Source organism: Saimiri boliviensis, chromosome 8, assembly GCF_048565385.1.
Source record: "Saimiri boliviensis isolate mSaiBol1 chromosome 8, mSaiBol1.pri, whole genome shotgun sequence".
NCBI classification, from domain to species: Eukaryota; Metazoa; Chordata; class Mammalia; order Primates; family Cebidae; genus Saimiri; species Saimiri boliviensis.
In genome coordinates this window covers 41,714,681-41,734,201 of record NC_133456.1, presented here as the reverse complement: position 1 = coordinate 41,734,201, position 19,521 = coordinate 41,714,681, and the positions used below count along the sequence as shown (strand labels likewise).

Below are 19,521 nucleotides of genomic sequence, written 5' to 3'. Positions count from 1 at the left end.
TATCCATTCTCAGATATTTCTTCATAGCAGTATGAAAATGGACTTATATACCTGCCTTTATGGAATGACTTTTCTATATTCAATCAATAAAAAGATAAACATGTAATATATTGTCAAGTAATGGAAGTTCTGAGAAGAAAAATAACACAGGTGAGAGAGAGTGATGTAAGATCCTGCATAATCTGACCCCCTCACTGCTCTGTTCTCATCCCACATCCTCCATTTGCCTCTAGCAGCTCTTTGACAAATATGCCAGGCACACTCCTCTCAAGTCTTTGGCTTGTTGTTTACTATAGACTTGCTTGTTGCCCCAGCTTTTCCCTAGTCTTGCCTAAGCATTCCATTAGTGGGGCCATCCGTGGTCACGCTACCTAAAATTGCAACTCCTGTTCACCACCTGCAACACAGATACTTCCCATTCCCGTCCTTTGCTTTCTTTTTCTCCCTGATACTTGTTATTATCTACCATGCACCGTATTTACTTATTCATCATCTCTCTTGAATGATCCTCCCCACTAGAATGGAAGCTCCACAAAGGCAGGGAGGATTGTCTGTTTTTTCCCCTGCTGGACCCCCATTGTCTAGGACAGTGAGTGATGTTCAAGATATTCAGAGAATAAAAGAAAAAAGTTTAAAAAATCAAGTCATGAAAATACATGTTTGTTGCTGACAGTGGTGACGGGGTGGTCTGGGTGGTGGAGTACAGGTATATGAATGATAAAGGAAAATACTTAGGCTTATGTTTCTGTCTCTCTTACCTGTATTATTTTTCTTCACAGAATTTATATGACCTAATATTATATTATTTATTTACCCTTTTATTTAATATCCCTTAGGGTACTGGAGGCCAACTATGGTCAGAGTGGCCACAGTGGACGAAGAGAAGGAATGAGCAGTGGGGTCTGCAGCCTCAAAAGTTATCAGGTCAGGACATCTAGGGCTTTGGGGGCCACAGCAAGAACACTGAATTTTGTTCTAAGTATAAGCAACAGCCATGCAAGGGTTCTGAGTAGGCGAATGACATAATATGACATATTCTAGATGGCGTACTCAGATTTTTAGACTGTGGTGGCCAAGAGAGACAACGAGATGATTCATAGGAGTACTGCTGTAGTCCGGGTAAGAGATGTCAGTGTGATGGCCAGAGTGGCAGCTATGGAGGTGGTAGAATACGTTGTATGTCTAAAGATTGATCAGCAAAAGCAGGATGAGAAAGAAGGAGAGAAATTCAGGATGATTCCCAGGTTTGGGCCTGAGTAGCGGTGAGAGTTAAGGAAGCATGAAGATGTCTCTTGGAATTCTTTCTTCTCTTGATCTTTACAGCCTTCTCTGTTTCAACTCTCTCTGGTAGTTTATCCTTTTTCTGTCTGTTCTCAACTTCTCATGGTACCTGTTAAAATCTCTGGAGTTAGGCTATCACACTTCATGCAAACAATGGCTTATCTCGGCACATCAACCCTAATTTTTCAAGTTTGCTCCAGTTATTTCCAACTGATCTCATGACCGTTACACGTGAATGTCTTGCTGAAACTTCAAATCCTCAGTCCCATCTTTGACTACTTGGCCAGATTCCCGTCAATGAACTCCATTCTATTCATAGTACTGGCTTTTGTTCCAGATTGCCATTGCAGAACTGCTTTCATTATTTCGTTCTCCATACTTCTTAGCAAGCTGTACTACCTTACTTCCACAATTTCTTAAGTTTTTCTTGTCATCCTATACTACAATTTTCAGGCAGCATCATCCCACTCTTTTTTGTTGGTCTTTACTTTCTTCTCTTTACAACCCAAGCCATTATCCAAATCTGATTAATTTTTTAAACAAAATACCCATGATTAGATGTTCCTTCTTAAAACCATCCCATAGGTCCTGCATGCTTAGTATCTCAAGCACAGAATCTTTATCTGTCTTTCAAAGCTCAGGTCCTGCATGCTTAGTATCTCAAGCACAGAATCTTTATCTGTCTTTCAAAGCTCTTCTCAATGTGATTCTAAGTTATCCAGACACAATTTAAGTATTTCTTAACAAATATCCCTTATTATACTCAAAATGTTCTCTTCAGAATTCCCTAGACTTACCATATGCACTCTTGCTTCCACATCTCTGCCATGTAAATGTTCTACCTGGAATGGCTTCTCTCTTCTCTTCCTTTCTTAAAAGTTTTATCCATAACTTATAAAGACAAGTATACATCCCACTCTTCCCAAAACATCTTTTTTGTTATTACTCCAGCACATATTCTTTCTTCCTCTAAATAACTATTAACAGTAAGTTGTATACAGTTGACTATTCCTACTGTTATCAATAGTCAAGAAACATCTATATGACCCAGATAAGACTGGGACCCTACAGCAGCCTTAGATTCTTACCTTGATCCTTCCAAGCAAAACTCAAAATTTGGCTCCATCTCCCAAAAACAAATCCAACTCTATACAGCTTTGATAAATGTACAGATTTTACTAAAGATTATGTTGGAAAATGGAGGAAATGATTACATGTAGCAAAAAAAATCAACTTAAAATTATAATTAAATGTCTATTTTTTAACTTCTTCATCTGCTAACTGCCTCATCTCTCTCTGCCCACCTGCGGCTTCTCCAGTTCTGCAGCTCCAGGTTTCTTCACTTCTGGCAGTACCTCTCCCCTTCTGTCTTCCCCATAAGTTCACTCTTTGGCTATTTTTTTCCATAAAGATTTTTACTTTCTCAATTTTCATTCATCTAGCTCACCAATAAAGGCTGACTTTTTCTTCTTTAGAATTACAGAAGGTGGCTTTAAAAGCTTTTTATAATGCAAATAATTATTTTCATTCTATCATGAATATAATTCTCATAACCTTGAAAATAGATAGCATTACTGCTCTCATTTTATATACAAGAAAACAGAATATCAAAATTTGACACAACTGACAAACCTCATGGAGGTCTGAATTGGAGCCTGGGTCAGCTGCTCAGTGTAAAGCCTCCACAGTGTAGAGCCTGTATCCTTTCCATAACATAATATACTACCCAATGGTGTTGTAAAATTGTCTTCCAATTTTTTATTCCTTCAGCACAGAAATCAGATACTTGACTTTTTTGGTGTCCCTCAAAATCTTGAACATAGTATTATTCAATAAATTCGTTTTGATTAATTAGCTCAGGGTGCTGGTAGTTCACACTCTAGCACTTGAATATTTAAATTCCTTGTAAGTCATCCACAAGGTTTTCCTTTAGGTCAGGGACATATCACACATTGTTGTTGTGTTTCTCTGTACATTTGCTGGAGAGTTGATGAACAATCCTGTGGAGGACTATTCCCTCAGGGCAGCTCTGGTTTGCATCTTGTAAGAGGGCTTCCCATGTGTCTAGTATTATTATCAACCATCACAGCATTTTACAGATTCATAAAGAGTCAATGGTAGCATCATCAACCAGGAGCAAAGCTGGTGAGAAATCACCTACTTTTGAAATTAAGGCAACTTCAATAATCTGAAATTATGTTATTGTACTGCCAGTGCAGTATTCTATTTTAAAAAAGCCATTCTGTTGGGAGTCAGAAAAATGATGTATATCTAGGGTGAATGCAGTTGATTTAGGGACTAATTTTGCAAGGTTTTTGTTTTTCTTTTCTATCTGCTTCTGGGTTACTTTGTCACCTTTTCAGTCTCATTGTCATGATTCATTATCTTATATATTTGGTATATACTTATACCAAAAACAGTACTTATAGTTGTTTTTCATTTGTTTTGGCCACCATAAAACATAAACCTAGACACCGTAGCAACTCATCACTCTTCTGGATGTTCTCCAGGTTTTATAACATACTATGAAGGCCCTGTTAATGATGTCAGGGATTCAGAGTGCATTGATGCTTTTTCTAAGCTGGAATCTGCCTCTTTTGAAAGCTTCCCCAAAGAGCTGACCAGTACAACTGGTAAATGACTTAGCTTATTTCTGAGACAGGAAGATGGTTCCATCCACTCATTGCTATATGTCTTTCTTGAGCCCCAGAAAGTGTTCTGTTCTAGATACCAGAGGATACATGTTTCATAATGGCTGAGGTTTCATTGCCAAACTCTTGAAATACTTTTGTCAGTGGCGATCTGGACATCAAATGTTTAAAAATATCTATAGATTGAGAAAATGAAACAGATCCCTCTGTCAGTATACTCTTGAGGACAGCTGTAAGCCAAAAGAAGGCTTAAATAACCACAGAGGACAAAAGGGCTAGTCAGTCCAAATAAAAAAAAAAATACATGGTTCCTGGTTATTAAATAGAAGGTCTATTCTAACCTTACTATAACCACACCATACATATTATTCCATGTCTTCGCAAATCTGGGTTTTCCTCTGACATTCAGTATAGTACCTGAAAGATTATTATTATAAAATATGAATAAACAACAAAGAACAGTATTTATGAGAAAGGTGTATGTTGCTTCATGTTAGAATTAGAAAATTTCGGGCCGGGCGCGGTGGCTCAAGCCTGTAATCCCAGCACTTTGGGAGGCCGAGGTGGGTGGATCACGAGGTCAAGAGATCGAGACCGTCCTGGTCAACATGGTGAAACCCCGTCTCTACTAAAAATACAAAAAATTAGCTGGGCATGGTGGCGCATGCCTGTAATCCCAGCTACTTAGGAGGCTGAGGCAGGAGAATTGCCTGAACCCAGGAGGCAGAGGTTGTGGTGAGCCGAGATCGTGCCATTGCACTCCAGCCTGGGTAACAAGAGCGAAACTCCATCTCAAAAAAAAAAAAAAAAAAAAAAAAAAAGACTTAGAAAATTTCTACAATGTCAGTTTGGAGTGTGTGTTCAGGATGAAAAAAAAAGCATGTACATATGTTTTTAAATAAAGTTAGTACTTTTATCGCTCTGTCTGGAGCCTCAGCACATTATTGCTATTCAACTTCTCTAACTGCTGGCATTGGTAATTTCACTTCCCTGGTGTTCCTCAGTTTTGCGTCTCTCTTCAGATTGATCGTTAGCTTTTCTGACCCTCTACTGTGGTCTGGAAACCTAATCTTCCCAGTCACCTTTCAGAATAGATCCCCTAGGATGTTTAATCTGTGTGGTTACTTCTTACCTCTCATCTGGTGATGTAACTTTGATAGGATGTGAGATACTGTAATCCCATTGTTCCATTTTTACTTTTAAAGTTTTTATGAAGCATTGTGTAGAAACAGCTGATCAGACTGCATCACTTTGGAGAGGCACGGAAAATACCAGATTCACTCCCAGATCCAGGGTGGTATGGAGTTTGCCTGGAGCAAAGTTGGACTGCCAATTTATCACATAGCAGTGCACAGGAGTTTGCAACTAAATCTAAACAAACCCTTAATTACAGGAGTACCACAGGGCACTATTCCAATAAGAGCAGAACTATAGCAATATCTACTCAGACACTGATTCTCCTGATAAAGGCTGGCATATCTATAAAAGATGTGATTTAACAACAACAACAACAACAATTTCTACTTCCTTCCCATCTGGGATTAATTGGGACAAATTTGAACTTTACACATGGGTTTGGAAATGCCTGAGACAGAAAAAGTTCAGAATACCCACTATTCATTTAAAGAGACAGCAGGACATGTGTTCTGAGCATGTAAGATAGAAAATAATAAGATTTTCTGGAGGCCAAAGGTAAAGCAACAACAGCTCATGGAAGGGGTTGGTGACCACAACCATATTACTAGAGTGATAATCTTGGACAAGAAAAATGCTTTCTTTTTTTAGAAGCCAGGAATTAGTGGAGACCCCAAGGAGATGAGCCTCATAACTGTGACTGGACTCTAGGTTGACTAGAAGGACAAAAGCTAGGTCTTAGAAGAAAATAACTATTAATACATCGTTTAGGTCGGATTTAGGGTGGATACGGAGAGAAATGGGCTAAAGAGAGCTGAATCTGGGCAAGGCGTGGATGATGGATTGGTCCTTTAAAATTGATTCAAGACACTTGACAGGAGGTGCCCATCTAAAAAAACTTTCGAAACACAAGCCAAAATGCTAAATGTTAGCCAATGCAGTATAGAGGTGGACCTTGAAACCCTCATGCCTGAGTAAAGTGTATTCATGTGCTTCACCTGACCCGAGTGGAATGGGCTGATTGAATTAATGTAGGGGCCAGCTATGGAGGTAGGAGGTAAAAGGAGATGTCAGAATGAGGAGTGATTACACAAGAGGGAGCCAAGTCAAACAGCTGGGGCTCAAGGTGCCCACTTCCTGGCAGTGTGATCTTTAGCTAGTTTAATTTTCCCCATCTGTAAAATAGGGGTGAAAGAGTACTTGCCTCAGGTTATCAGGTGAGAAGAGATAGGAAACATGGGAAGAACAGTACCTGAATTTCATCATGGCCACACAGAAAGTGAAAAGACTGACTACTGGAATATGACGGCTGTGCGCATGTGCGCACACACACTAAAATTTCTGGATAATTCAGCTTTATAGCGTCAGAGGTTAAAAAAAAAAAAAAAAAAAAAAAAAGGACCACCTTAGTTACCCTAAAATGGTGGAGAGAGCTGTAGTTGTGCTAACGAGATTATGAAAAATAAAAAGTTTGCTAAAGTGCAGAATCCCACAGCAAATGTCTCCAAAGGTCCAACTGAGAGGCTATCTAGAGCATTTTGATGAGGATTAAGATTTTTTAAAGAAAAACTCTTCATTATTTTCCTGCCAGTTTTTTAATCTCCAGAAAATGCCTGAAGCTTTAACCAAATCCCAGTTGGAAACTTCTACAGCTCCAAGTGATGTGTAAGGTCTTGCCAAGAACATGCTCATTGCATGGACTTTGAAAATGAATGGCCCGCACTGGCTACAAGACCAACCATAAATTAATATCAAAAAGAAAACATGCTGTGGAAGCAATATCAATGAAGTATATGAGCTGAAGCAACTGGAGATGGGACAAATGAAGCCCCACACCCCATGAACGACTTGGAGCATGTCAAATGGGAGGCATGGTGCAGAACAAAGTGCCAGACGTTAAAAACGATCCGAAAATAAAGATTATTCCTCTGGGAAAAGAGGAAACAAGAAGAATGTGGTTTTAAAAAAATTGCTTCAGTAAGGTTGGGCACGGTGGCTCACGCCTGTGATCCCACCACTTTGGGAGGCCAAGGTGGGTGGGTCACTTGAGGCCAGGAGTTCGGGCCAGTCTGGCCAACATGGCAAAACCCCATCTGTATTAAAAGTACAAAAATTAGCTGGGTGTGGTGACGCATGTAATTCCAGCTACTCGGGAGGCTGAGGCAAGAGAATTGCTTGCCATGAGCGAAGACTATACCACTGCACTCCAGCCTAGGGGAAACAGACTCTGTCTTGAAAAATTTAAAAGGTAAAATAAAAAAAATTTCTTCAATAGACCACAGGCCTTAGAGCAAAAGCAATAAGAAGAACATTCAGTCAAGAATTGAGGGGCTCAGTGGGGACAGGGAGGGAAGAAGTTAGGAAAACAAATAAAATGTAACAGTAGGCCACAACAGTGAGGTAATTTTGGAGAATGAATGATCACATGGCTGAAATAATCAGCAATGGTTGGGTTAAATATGGATCTGGAAAGTAACCAATACTTTTTTTCATTTCACTTGAAATTGCATTAGTATTAGCACAAGAACCAGAGTGAGATGTTGCCTGAAACATGGAACAGAGAAAACTAAAGTGCCTTAATATGAAAAAAAAAAAAAATCCTTTCAAAAGGCAGGCTGACAGATATTTATTAATATAGCAAAACAAGTCTGCTAATCAGAATGGAGTTATTCTCCAGAAAGCATGAAAAAAAATACAGTTATAGGAGCATAGTCAGGCACGGGCAAAGGTTCCCTGAGTCAGTACCCTTTTAGTATTATGGTTGCATTGGTACCATCATCTCTGTCATGTCTCCTTGGGAGGTGGACACAGCAGGCTGTCTTAGCTGGACGCCTTTTACATATTCAGGCACCTAGCTCACTAGCAACTGTCAGATTATAATTGGCCAGCCCATGCAGATTGGCATAAAGGGACAGAACGCATAGCTTAGGTCAATATGTGCCTTCCAGTTGAACTGAGGCTGTATTTATCTTTTAAATGACTAAACTGACATCATGCTATAATACAATAGTTTCATGAATTTGGATAAATTGGATGTGAAGTCATCCCTGTGAGATGAAGTTTCTTTGGTATGCTGAACATGCCATATTTCTTAGTCTCTTATACCTATAAATAAGACCCTGGGTCCCACATTCAGTAAATTTACCAAAATAATAAATACCACCTTTGGGGGTCAGGGGAGAGAGTCCTTTGCGGTAGGTAATTATTCTTCTTTAAGTGACAACCTCCTGTACCACCATTAGCACTGAGAGCCTTCCTTCTTGAAATTTGATAGACACAGGGGCACATACACTCACACGTGTACACAGACACATGCTATAATTAGAAGATAACTAGAAAGGAGCATGGGGAATGGGATGATCTTTTTTTAATTTCTAGGTTTAAGAAAATACAGACAGACAGCATTGAGGAGCAATTATTTCCTACTTGAATTATTGCAACTACAGCCAAACAGAAATTAATGTGCATCTCTGGATAATACATATTTATCCAAGTTAATTAGACACCATCAGTATGGAAACAGACATCCTGCTAGGATCACAGGAACACAAATAAATCATACCACATACCTACACACAAGCAATATAAAAACTGGAGAACTATTACCTAAAAAGACAATATTTTAAATATAAATGTCATATCTAACTGATGAAAAGGCACTTGCCAAAAGCTCTGTGCAAAGCTGAGAGAGGTGACATAGTAAGGGCTACATGAAAAACTCACAGAGACTTTGAAAATTCTGCAAAGCAAGTGGTGAATAGTAATATTCGCAGGTACAACTATATTACATTTTGCTTTGAAGAGGTCAAAAGAGGGGGCATTATCTACAACACCAGTTGCAGTTTTGTCTTTCTTTCCAGCCTCTGATTAAATTTTGACCCTTTTCCTTTTGAACATACTTCGGTGTTCACTTTTTTCATTTAGTTGTTCTTTATTGCTAATAGCGAGGCTGTTTCTGTTCCCATTCACAAATCACTTCTATACCTTTTCAACATCCCTTCAAATTGCTTCTTAAAATGATTATAATTTATGGATGAAATGATGTGATGCCTGGGGGTAAGGAGGGGAGGGAGGGGACAGGGGTGAAACAAGGCTGGCCATGAGTTGACAACCACTGGAGCTGGGAAATGGGCACACAGGAGTTGGTTGCGCTATGCTCAAAATTTTCCAAACTGAAAAAAATTTTAAATAAAACTTTCACTATAGTTGTATCATGTACCTTGTGACAATAATTTTCTAGTGAAGGACATTATCATAAGTTAAGCTAAAGTTCGAAGAAAGTATGTGTTTCTCATTGGCACAAGTGCAATTTAAACCTAATCCACAATTCTTTATAGTATTTTGAAGTACCTTACCCTAAAGACATGTGCAACGAGGCCTGGTCCTTTTCTAAATACTCTCACTTATCATGTCAAAAATAGAACCATGCAGGCTACTGTAGTTACTCTTATGTAGGTTAAAGTTTAACTATAAGCTTAGGCAAAAAACAAACTATAATGAGTAATAACATTTATATTCAGATAAAAGAAAATATGAGATAGGTTTTTTTTCCTGACATTAAATTCTAATGTATAAATTATTTTTAGTGTTTTTTATTATAACACAAAGAACACTACATAACATAATGCACACCATTAGGTTTTCTTCACAGATGAAGCATTTCTCAAATAGTCAGTCCTTTAATCAATTCTTCCTAAACACCAAGGGCTTTTTATGCTTGGTTGAATGAGGGCAAAGCAACTCAACTCTACAGGAGCCCAGATACGTACTCTTTGATATCAACTATCAAGTTAGAAATAGGAACACATTATTTAAAGGAAAAAATGGGGAGTATTCCCATAATTCTTGAACAGACTTTTCTCTGCCTAATTTAAGTCAATTCAGAATTACACCTTCTGGTGAAGAGTCCAATTTACAAATTATAGAAAGGTTCATATTCTTTGGATTTGGGAATGAGTTTTTACAATGACCTTCAAGTCATATATGTAACTTTTGTATATTTTTGTATATTTTCATATATATCAAGGTTTTCTTAATCTGAGAACTAAAAGAAAGGGGCCATAGACTAGGGGTTGATGTGTGTAAGTTCCAGATGTATCTCTACTAATTTATGTAGCCTTGAGTAAGTAACTTAAACTCTTCTGAGGCTTATTTCTGTATCTAAAAACTAGGTTATCCAACTAAACGTTTCCATTACTTTGAGGCACTAACAGGTCCCTCTAATCTCTGTGAATATGAAAATCTCAAGGTGTCACTTAGGGTGTAGTTTATCTCACCAGAATTATATCTGGATCACTGTTGCTGTTCTCATCTTCAGTCAGTATCTGACATTCCTCTACAAGGTTCAGACTCTGCTTCCTTTTCATTTTCCAAGAAGTGGCCTATAACAAGGAATTAACAAAAAAAATACAATGATCAGTGGCAATCAATGGTAGACATTAAACTACCTTCACTCTTTACTTCATTCTGCCTCTACTTACTGCAGACTTTTGTAGGACATATAGCAAAAATTCAATTTCTGATCTTTGCATATGATAAGCATGTGGTAAGATTTACTGAGAGTATATCTGCTATCCTAACTCCATGCTGCTTAGGTTAATTTTTTTTTTAGATGGAGTTTCACACTTGTTGCCCAAACTGGAGTGTAATGGTGTGATCTCGGCTCACTGCAACCTCCGCTTTGCAGTTTCAGACGATTCTCCTGCCTCAGTCCCCCGAGCAGCTGGGATTACAGACCCCCACCACCACGCCTGGGAAATTAGCTTATCTTTCTAAGAGCTGATATGCAATCTGTTTCCATTTCTTCATGTTCCACTTACCAGTCAATTCACTACTTTTAATGGCAAAAAGAGCAATTACTTTTGCACCAAACTATAATCTGATTTCTACCCTTTCTACTCCAACAACAACAAAAAATCCTGAGATCATTCCTCTTACCTCTAAATCCTTAAGACAACAGATAATTCTCCAGCCATTGGCCAGTTGAGTTGACCCCTCAACGGAATTTAGCCCTCATGACAGCCTCTCTTCCAATCACCCTTTTCCCCCTTTTGGTTTTAAGGAAATAACACATTCCTGGTTTCTTCTATTAGCACTTTGGCAATTCCTTCACAATCATCTGTGCACATCTGTACTCTAGTAGGTAGCCACAAAATGCTAAAATTCCTCAAGTTTGTGTGGAGTCCTTCCTTTCTTCTTACCCATTCAACGTCACTCATCCTTAGGTATGCAAATGTCTCAAACGATTGTCTCCTACTTAAACCTCACCTCCAAAATCCAGACTCATATAATATGTGACTTTTCACTTGGCACGTCCTTTTGGCAGTCTCAAACAACCTAAGCTAAACTCATGCTCATGCTCTTCTCCAAAAGCCCAGTCACCTTCTACAATCCTGTTTCAATGAATGGAATTGCCATTCAACCTGGTGAAAGAGCTCAGAATTGTGTAGTCATTCTCGCTGTTTTCCTCTACATGATCCTCTGTATCTAATAAAGCCTACCTCCCAAGAAAAGGGCAGGGCTACCTCCTCATCACTGTCATCCCAGCCCACACCACTGCGATCTCCATCAGAGCACAGACAAGTCTCCTAACTGCTCTGCCCACACCCACTCTTGTTAAGCATTATTTCAGTTCCAGAGGATGAGTCTCAAAACTTCTGCTCATTGTATCTTGGTTATTGGAGTTGCCAAAGAAAACACAATGCAGGCAAGCACGAGATGGAACAATGCCTTACTCATGTAGAGAAGAGACAAAGCAAGATCCACTGCAGCAGCGTTTATCAGGCCCCCACGCCCAGCAGGATCCCCATCAGCCAATGCTGGGCAATTGGCTACATGCACCCCTCTCATGCTACAGGAGAAAGACGCCATGCTCCCTCCCCAAGGAAGATGGATATAGCAGTGGGGTTGACCAAGGTTTCATGTGACACACACATTTAAGCAGATAAAAGAGCATACATTGGGCTTGCGACAGAGAAATATAGCTCCACACAAGGAGATAAACCCAGCATAGGCCATGTGTGTCCCAAGGAAGTGTCCCAGGCTCAAGGTCCATTCTTATGTAACCAGGTGGAGGCCAAAAGGCTATACCCCTGAGACCGTCTTTCCCAACAACTCAGCTCTCTACTAATCTTTCTTTATACTCAGCCAAAACCATCTTTACTAAAGAAAAATCTGGTCATGTCACTTTCCTACTTAAAACTCTTCAATGGTTTCCCATTGCTTATAGGATAAATGCAAAACCCCTTATGGGTGGCTTATAGGACCTGCCCTACTCCTCCACACCACAGTCCCTTTCCATCTCTTTTTCCTGCCATAGATTACTTGACTTTTAAAAGTTCTTTGTATTCACCATGTTCCCTCTTCAGCAAATGCTGTTTCCATTGCTTAGAAGTGTGTTTCCTCCCTTTTACTAACTTAATTACATTTTAATCCTCAAAGGCTGGTTACCATCTTTTCTGGGAAGATGTTTCTGTCCTACCAGAGTCAAAAGCCCTTATCCTATTGTCTCATAAAAATTGCCATAGTAGTAGTTGACATCTGTCTCTGTAATTATTGGGTGTCTGTCTTTATCACTAGACTGTAAGTTTGATGGTGGCAGAAACCATATGTGGTTTTGCCCACAATCCCTTTGACTGGCACACAGAATGGTACATAATAAAATTATATATATACAGACACATATATGTATATATCGCTATATGCATATATATGTGTGTGTATATATATACATGAAGTGTGTGTATATTGTTTCATATAGCTTTACATTTTATATGTGTATGCACACATGCACTCACACATACACACACATGCTATACTGAGTGAGTCTCTGTATTTAATGTCTAAAATGTTTTGTTCTAACACTTGGATACACTCTCAACTTCTCAATGGACTGTATGTTTTTAGAGCATGCAACATATCTATACAATAAACTGACAAATCCCAAATCTTGAAATTGCACAGCTAATGAGTTTTTCTGGAATTCCGAGTGAAAAGAGATGTGATTATAAAGTGATAACATGCAGGAGTTCCAACACAGCAAGGATCGAATATCTGCTGAATACATAAAACATTCAAGTATAACACATAATTCAAATTAACAAAAAAACTGAAATTCTGTAGGTTGTGAACAGATTCGGCTTGGTTCATATAGAAAAGATTTGGGGCAAAAATTTCAAAATTATAGGGAAATGGATTCGAAATACTTTTAAGAGGATGAGCTGCCAAAAATAGCATTAAGAAAAGGGGGTAAGGATTTTCACTAAAGAATTTCAGAGAGTCTGTATACCATTTGCCAAAGATATTATAAAGGAATGTGTGAGACATTTCTATAATGTAACTGATGTTCAAAATAATTCCTTAGAACCATGCCTAAAATATCTTGCCTCCCACTATGACTAATGCAGTATCTGTTTTTGTTTTTCTTTTTTTGTTTTGTGACAGAGTCTCGCTCTGTTGCCCAGGATGGAGTGCAATGGCACAATCTCAGGTCACTGCAACCTCCCCTTCCCAGGTTCACATGATTCTCCTGCCTAGGCCTCCCAAGTAGTTGGGATTACAGGTGCCTACTACCATGCCCAGCTAATTTTTTTTTTTTTTTTTCGTAGAGATGGGGTTTCACCATGTTGGTCAGGCTGGTCTCAAACTCCTGACCTCAGGTGATCCACCTGCCTCGGCCTCCCAAAGTGCTGAGATTACGGGCGTGAGCCACCACGCCCAGCCAATGCAGTGTCTTACACTGGGCAGAACTCAGTAGATACTTGCTAATTAAATAAGTTTATGGATTTCAGAGCCTATAGCAGTTCATTTGAATATTTTCTGTGGTGGATAATCTCTACTCTTTAAGGTTGAATTTAATTTGTGGAAATAGTAAAAGGGCATTCGAAATCAAATGTTATAATAAACAAGGTAGATAAACTAGGTGGTAAATTTTGGCTTAAAAAGATACGAAATGAAAGTTATTGAGATGATGTCTATAACCATTCAGCACTGAACCTAGCACAGGGTAAACGCCCATTGAATTGTAGGCATTAATATTGTTCTAAACTGAATTTGAGGGAAAAATCTCAAAAAAGAATTAAATACTGGCAGCTTTGTAAGAATAAATGTGTTGTGATTCTTTTGAAAGAAACTGATTTGGATAAAGGAAAATTCTAGAGTGGTGCATTTGTTAACATCACTCTCAACACTTAGTAATACATTAACATTACATCCCATTTTTTCAGAACCTTGATTGCAGGGTCACAATATGCATGATTTAGCTAAGCATTTTCCTAGAAAGCATTGAATTCAAAACTTAAAAGTATTTATCGTATATGAATATTTCTCCCTTAAATATGAATTTTAAATCCTTTTCCCACCTGGGCATTCTTCTGGGGCCCTTCAGTCAATTGAGCTCTCCAGACACTGGTGATATTAGCAATCTGAATTTTCTTTCAAAACAGAGAATACAGAAAGAAAACTATAAATTGGGACCTTGTCCAGGAATCACACATTACAATGTATATTTTATAATTAAAGTGTCTTAAAATGTGAAAATGAAGCAAACCTTGACTGAATGCTATTTCCAAAATGAGTGAATTGTCTTTTTGAATGATAAACAACAATAATACCTGGGATCTCTCAGCTAGTTTAACATTTTCTGGCAGAGCTACTGGAAGTCTCTGCTGTTGACAGTTCATTTTCTCCTCCATAGACTTTTTCATAATTTTAGTTTCTGAAATATGCGCTACATCGGAGTCTGTCTCTTCTATGTTTATTTTCTGGCCTCTATGGCTCACTGAAAGCTGAAAGGATGAAAGAGATTCACGCTTCACGTCATCGCCCAAAAGCCTGATTTTCTGGGTTTTGTTATTTTCCTTAAATAACAAAAAACATGTTTTTATTTTTGATAGATACCTTATTTATAATTCATTACCACTTCTCTCATAACCTCATTATATTAGGTATTTCTTATTACTAATAAAAAGTTTAAAAATCAAAAGCTTAGAAGCAACTTTAGCAAATGCATAATGCCACAATGGCTCATTCAGAATTTGATTCATAAATAGCTGCAGAGTTGTGCTGAGTCAAGAAATCTGACTTCAAGGATAAAAAAAGTCCCCGCAGTGAGAACATACTGTGCATTCTGACTTCCTGCCAATAGAGGTTCACTTGCCTTTGGCTCCCACCGCAAACAAGGCTGGCCTTCATCTCTACCCACATCCACAACCTGCTTCCTGCCCCTTGCTAGCTGCTACTGCAGCCAGTGAAAGATATATTTGCTAAGAGATCTAGCATACATGTGCCTGCTTGTATAAGAGCCTACTCTCTTTTGTAAGAAACCAAAAATAGGGCGGGCACAGTGGCTCAAGCCTGTAATCCCAGCACTTTGGGAGGTCAAGGCGGGCGGATCATGAGGTCAAAAGATGGAGACCATCCTGGCCAACATGGTAAAACCCCATCTCTTACTAAAAATACGTAAATTAGCTAGGCGTGGTGGCACAAGCCTATAGTCCCAGCTACTCAGGAGGCTGAGGCAAGAAAATCGCTGGAACCCGGGAGGCAGAGGTTGCAGTGAGCCAAGATCATGCCACTGCACTCCACCTAAAAACAAAACAAAACAAAAAATCAAAAATAAGTATTAGAAGGAGAGGAGTTGAGGGCAGAGCACTGAGAGACACTCTAGTTTTCCTAAGCATATCATTATTCTCCACAGCCTTGGAGAACACTAGTCAAGCAACCCTCTCCGCAACAGTGCTGAGGGCTCAATGAAACTCTTTAGCTGTCATTTTCCTTCACATAAACCACCATCATTTTTAAAGTTATGATAAGGTTGAGTATACTAGTTTGTTCATGGCCAAGTCGAATCTCAAGGCATGAGACAATGTTATTATTACAGAGGACTTACAATGACATGTTACAATCTATTTCTCATGGCAAGTTACTTGTAGGTGATTTTTACTGCTTTCCACTCCAGAAGAATCCCTTTCTTCATCTTGCTTTCAGACTCTAGTGATAATTTATTATAAAATGGGTACATCCTAAGCCCGGTGCTGCAATTCAAGTATGTGGTGATCTTAGATAAATTACTATAAAAGGAGGGAGTTGGATTATAAGACTATACGAGGTCCAACTTATTACTGGGTTCATTGGTCTCTGATTCCTTGATACAGTAGCAAAAGGTGAAAATGCAAACACACACACACACATACACACACACACACACACACACACACACACACAAAGACAGTATGGAAATGAATGGTCCAATATTTAAAATGAATAGTAAAGAAATGCCAAAGATAAGAAATACATTATGTAAGTCTATCAGAAATCTATTTATTTAAAGGTTGGCTGAGTTTGTAAATCCCATCAACTGCCTGTAAAGAAATGTGAATAATTAAAACTATAGAGTTCCATATTTTTGTGTGGGACTGATATAACTGAGAAGCTCTAACTAAAGGTTCAAAAATCTTCCTCTCTAAATTTTAAATTCTAAATAAGAACAGATATTTTAAGAATATAATGTAATATGACATTTAGCAAATACAAGAAATGATATAGGAACTATATATACAACATATTTCTAGGCAAATACACATCAGTAGACAAAAAAAATACATATGTATATATCCCTAGAAAGTACTGGAAAGAAATACATTATTTTAAAAGGCTATTGTGTGCAGGCAGTAAGATAATAGGTGATTTAATCTTGTTTATATTTTATTTTCTAATTTATTGCTAATAAACATGTATCACTCTAACAAAGGATAAAATGGTAGTTAAAATCTATTAGCGCGGCTGGGCGCGGTGGCTCACGCCTGTAATCTCAGCACTTTGGGAGGCAGAGGCGGGTGGATCACGAGGTCAAGAGATCGAGACCATCCTGGTCAACACGGTGAAACCCCGTCTCTACTAAAAATACAAAAAATTAGCTGGGCATGGTGGCGCGTGCCTGTAATCCCAGCTACTCAGGAGGCTGAGGCAGGAGAATTGCCTGAACCCAGGAGGCGGAGGTTGCGGTGTGCCAAGATCGCGCCATTGCACTCCAACCTGGGTAACAAGAGCGAAACTCCGTGTCAAAAAAAAAAAAAAATCTATCAGCGCTTCACTGTGTGAACCTCATAAACCATGATGACATTTTGGCCCTTGATAAGGCTTATCCTTCACAGGGAAACATGACACAAATTACTTAATCCTACATTAATTACTCACCTTAGTTGCTGAAGTTAGGCAGGTGGAAGTCAACTCAGAGATTTTGTCCACTGGTATAAATTGGGGCTTTATGGGAAAACAAACCATTAAGGCAAATGTAAGTAAAAATAACCTTCAATTGGCATAGGGTAATAATTCAGCATTCTTTATTTCTTACAGAAGGGTCAGGATAGCAAATCCTCATGAATAATTGTTCAGGAGTGCATTTAAGTTTAGTTATACTGCAATAATGTTCTGATTAGTAGTGACTAGACAGTGCAAGAAAAATCCAACAGTTTGTTGAAGCATTATGGATCAAATGCCTCATGAACAAGGCACCGCTCTGTTGAACTGGGTCTCATTTCAGCCTCCACAGCCCTTGTCTCTCTTCTACCAAGTCCCACTGTTCCCCACCTGCAGGGTCCAGGGTCTGGAAGGAATCCTGACCTTAGGCAGCAGCACTCTAGTTCAGAGCTCTGGGCCTCACCTTTAATGGACTCTTGAGGGTAAACTGGCCCTGACTGTGTCCCTAATGCACTCGATGTCCAATCACTTACTATTCCTCAGGCTTGTTTTCATGTTTCCACACTTTGGCCTGAAATGACTTTTCCAACCTTGTCCATTTGTCGAATTCCACTCATCACTCAAGTCTCAGTTCAAATATTATCTATCCTGAAGGTCTCCTCTGTTTCACCAGGGGAGAATTAATTGCTTTCTTCTATGCCCTCATGGCATTATTTCTCTTTACATGTTTATAGAGGTAATATAGTCACATGTGACAACACTTTTTTTGAGGCGGAGTCTTGCTCTGTCGCCCAGGCTGGAGTGCAGCGGTGCAATCTCGGCTCACTGCAACCTCAACCTCACAGGTTCAAGCGATTCTCATGCCTCAACCTCCTGAGTAGCTGGGATTACAGGTGCTGGCAACCTCGCCCAGCTAATTTTTTGTATTTTTAATAGAAACAGGGTTTCACCATGTTAGCCAGGATAATCTCTATCTCCTGACTTTGTGATCTGCCTACCTTGGCCTCCCAAAGTGCTGGGATTACAGGCATGAGTCACCCCACCTGGCCAACAATACATTTTTAGAAGTATATTAAAATGAAACCTCTTTACTACTTCATTCTCCACTTGTCTAATTCATAATCCACTAACATGTGACCACAGCTACTACTGTCTTCTTTGTCTTTCTGGAGATTTGTTTATATATCATATACAAGCATGTGGGGGGGGGTGTTTATAAACTTTTCCCACTTTTTGTTGTAGGGAAAGATGGTAGTGTATTATAGACATGGTCTGCATTTGTGCTTTTTCATTTAAGGATATATCTTAGAGGTCTTTCTCTTTTAATACATAAAGAGCTTCTTTATTCTCTTCTACAGCAGATAGTATTCCAATGCATTGTTGTACAAAAATGTATTTAATCATGTTTGTTGACAGACATTTGGATCTTCTCAATCTTTTACTATACAAACAATTTGCAGTGACCAACCTTGTAAATAGGTAATTTCACATTTGGGTGAATATGCCTAATCAATTTCCCCAAAAGTGAAATTTCTGGGTCAAAAGGTACATGCCTTTATAATTTGGATAGACACTGCTATAATTGTCTCCACCAGGCTTTTTGGTGGCCTAGCATATAGTCATCCTTGCAATTATTCCAAGGCTACTTAAAGAGAAATACCTTCTCTATTTTGAGAGTGCAGAGTTTACACACACACACACATACACACACACACACACACACACACACACACATAATTATATGTATGTTGCTATTATTATTGATTGTTTAGGTATCCCTGGGCTGAGATTAAGTTAAAGTTTCCTATTACTAGTACGATTGTTTCTTTTTTTCACATATCACTTGTAACTACTTTGATATCACATACATGTTTGATATTGGTTCAGTCATTTTATTTTATCCTTCACTTTTATAATTAAAGTTTTTAATGATACATTGTATTTTCTTTTTTCTGGTGACCTCCATTATAATGATAACTTTATGTAATATTTTTAGTTTTCTCTGTCTTTAGACAGGATCTATATATTTCCTACTCTGAACAGTGGCAAAATTTTATTTTCCCTTCCCCATTTTCTTCCCCTGTTTGATATTTATCAATAGTATGATCCTTCTCAGTGTTAACCTTAGTACTCAGAAGTATGCAGAGATCAAATAAATGACATCTTTTGGTCTCCTTTAACAGTTGAGGCAAACGTTAAACTATCTTTCTCCTTCTATCACCCTTGACCTTCCTTTATGTTGGCTGAATTATTTTCA

The 19,521-nt window shown here is 38.6% G+C and overlaps 1 protein-coding gene across 1 annotated transcript in view; it reads right to left on the bottom strand.

Moving 5' to 3' along the window:
* MORC1 (MORC family CW-type zinc finger 1) overlaps nucleotides 1-19,521 on the bottom strand; it is a 168,890-nt gene that overhangs the window by 34,414 nt on the left and 114,955 nt on the right. The window contains 4 exon segments of the mRNA XM_074405314.1: nucleotides 10,343-10,447; nucleotides 14,426-14,497; nucleotides 14,678-14,923; nucleotides 17,262-17,327. Coding sequence (XP_074261415.1) covers nucleotides 10,343-10,447; nucleotides 14,426-14,497; nucleotides 14,678-14,923; nucleotides 17,262-17,327 — 489 coding nt within the window.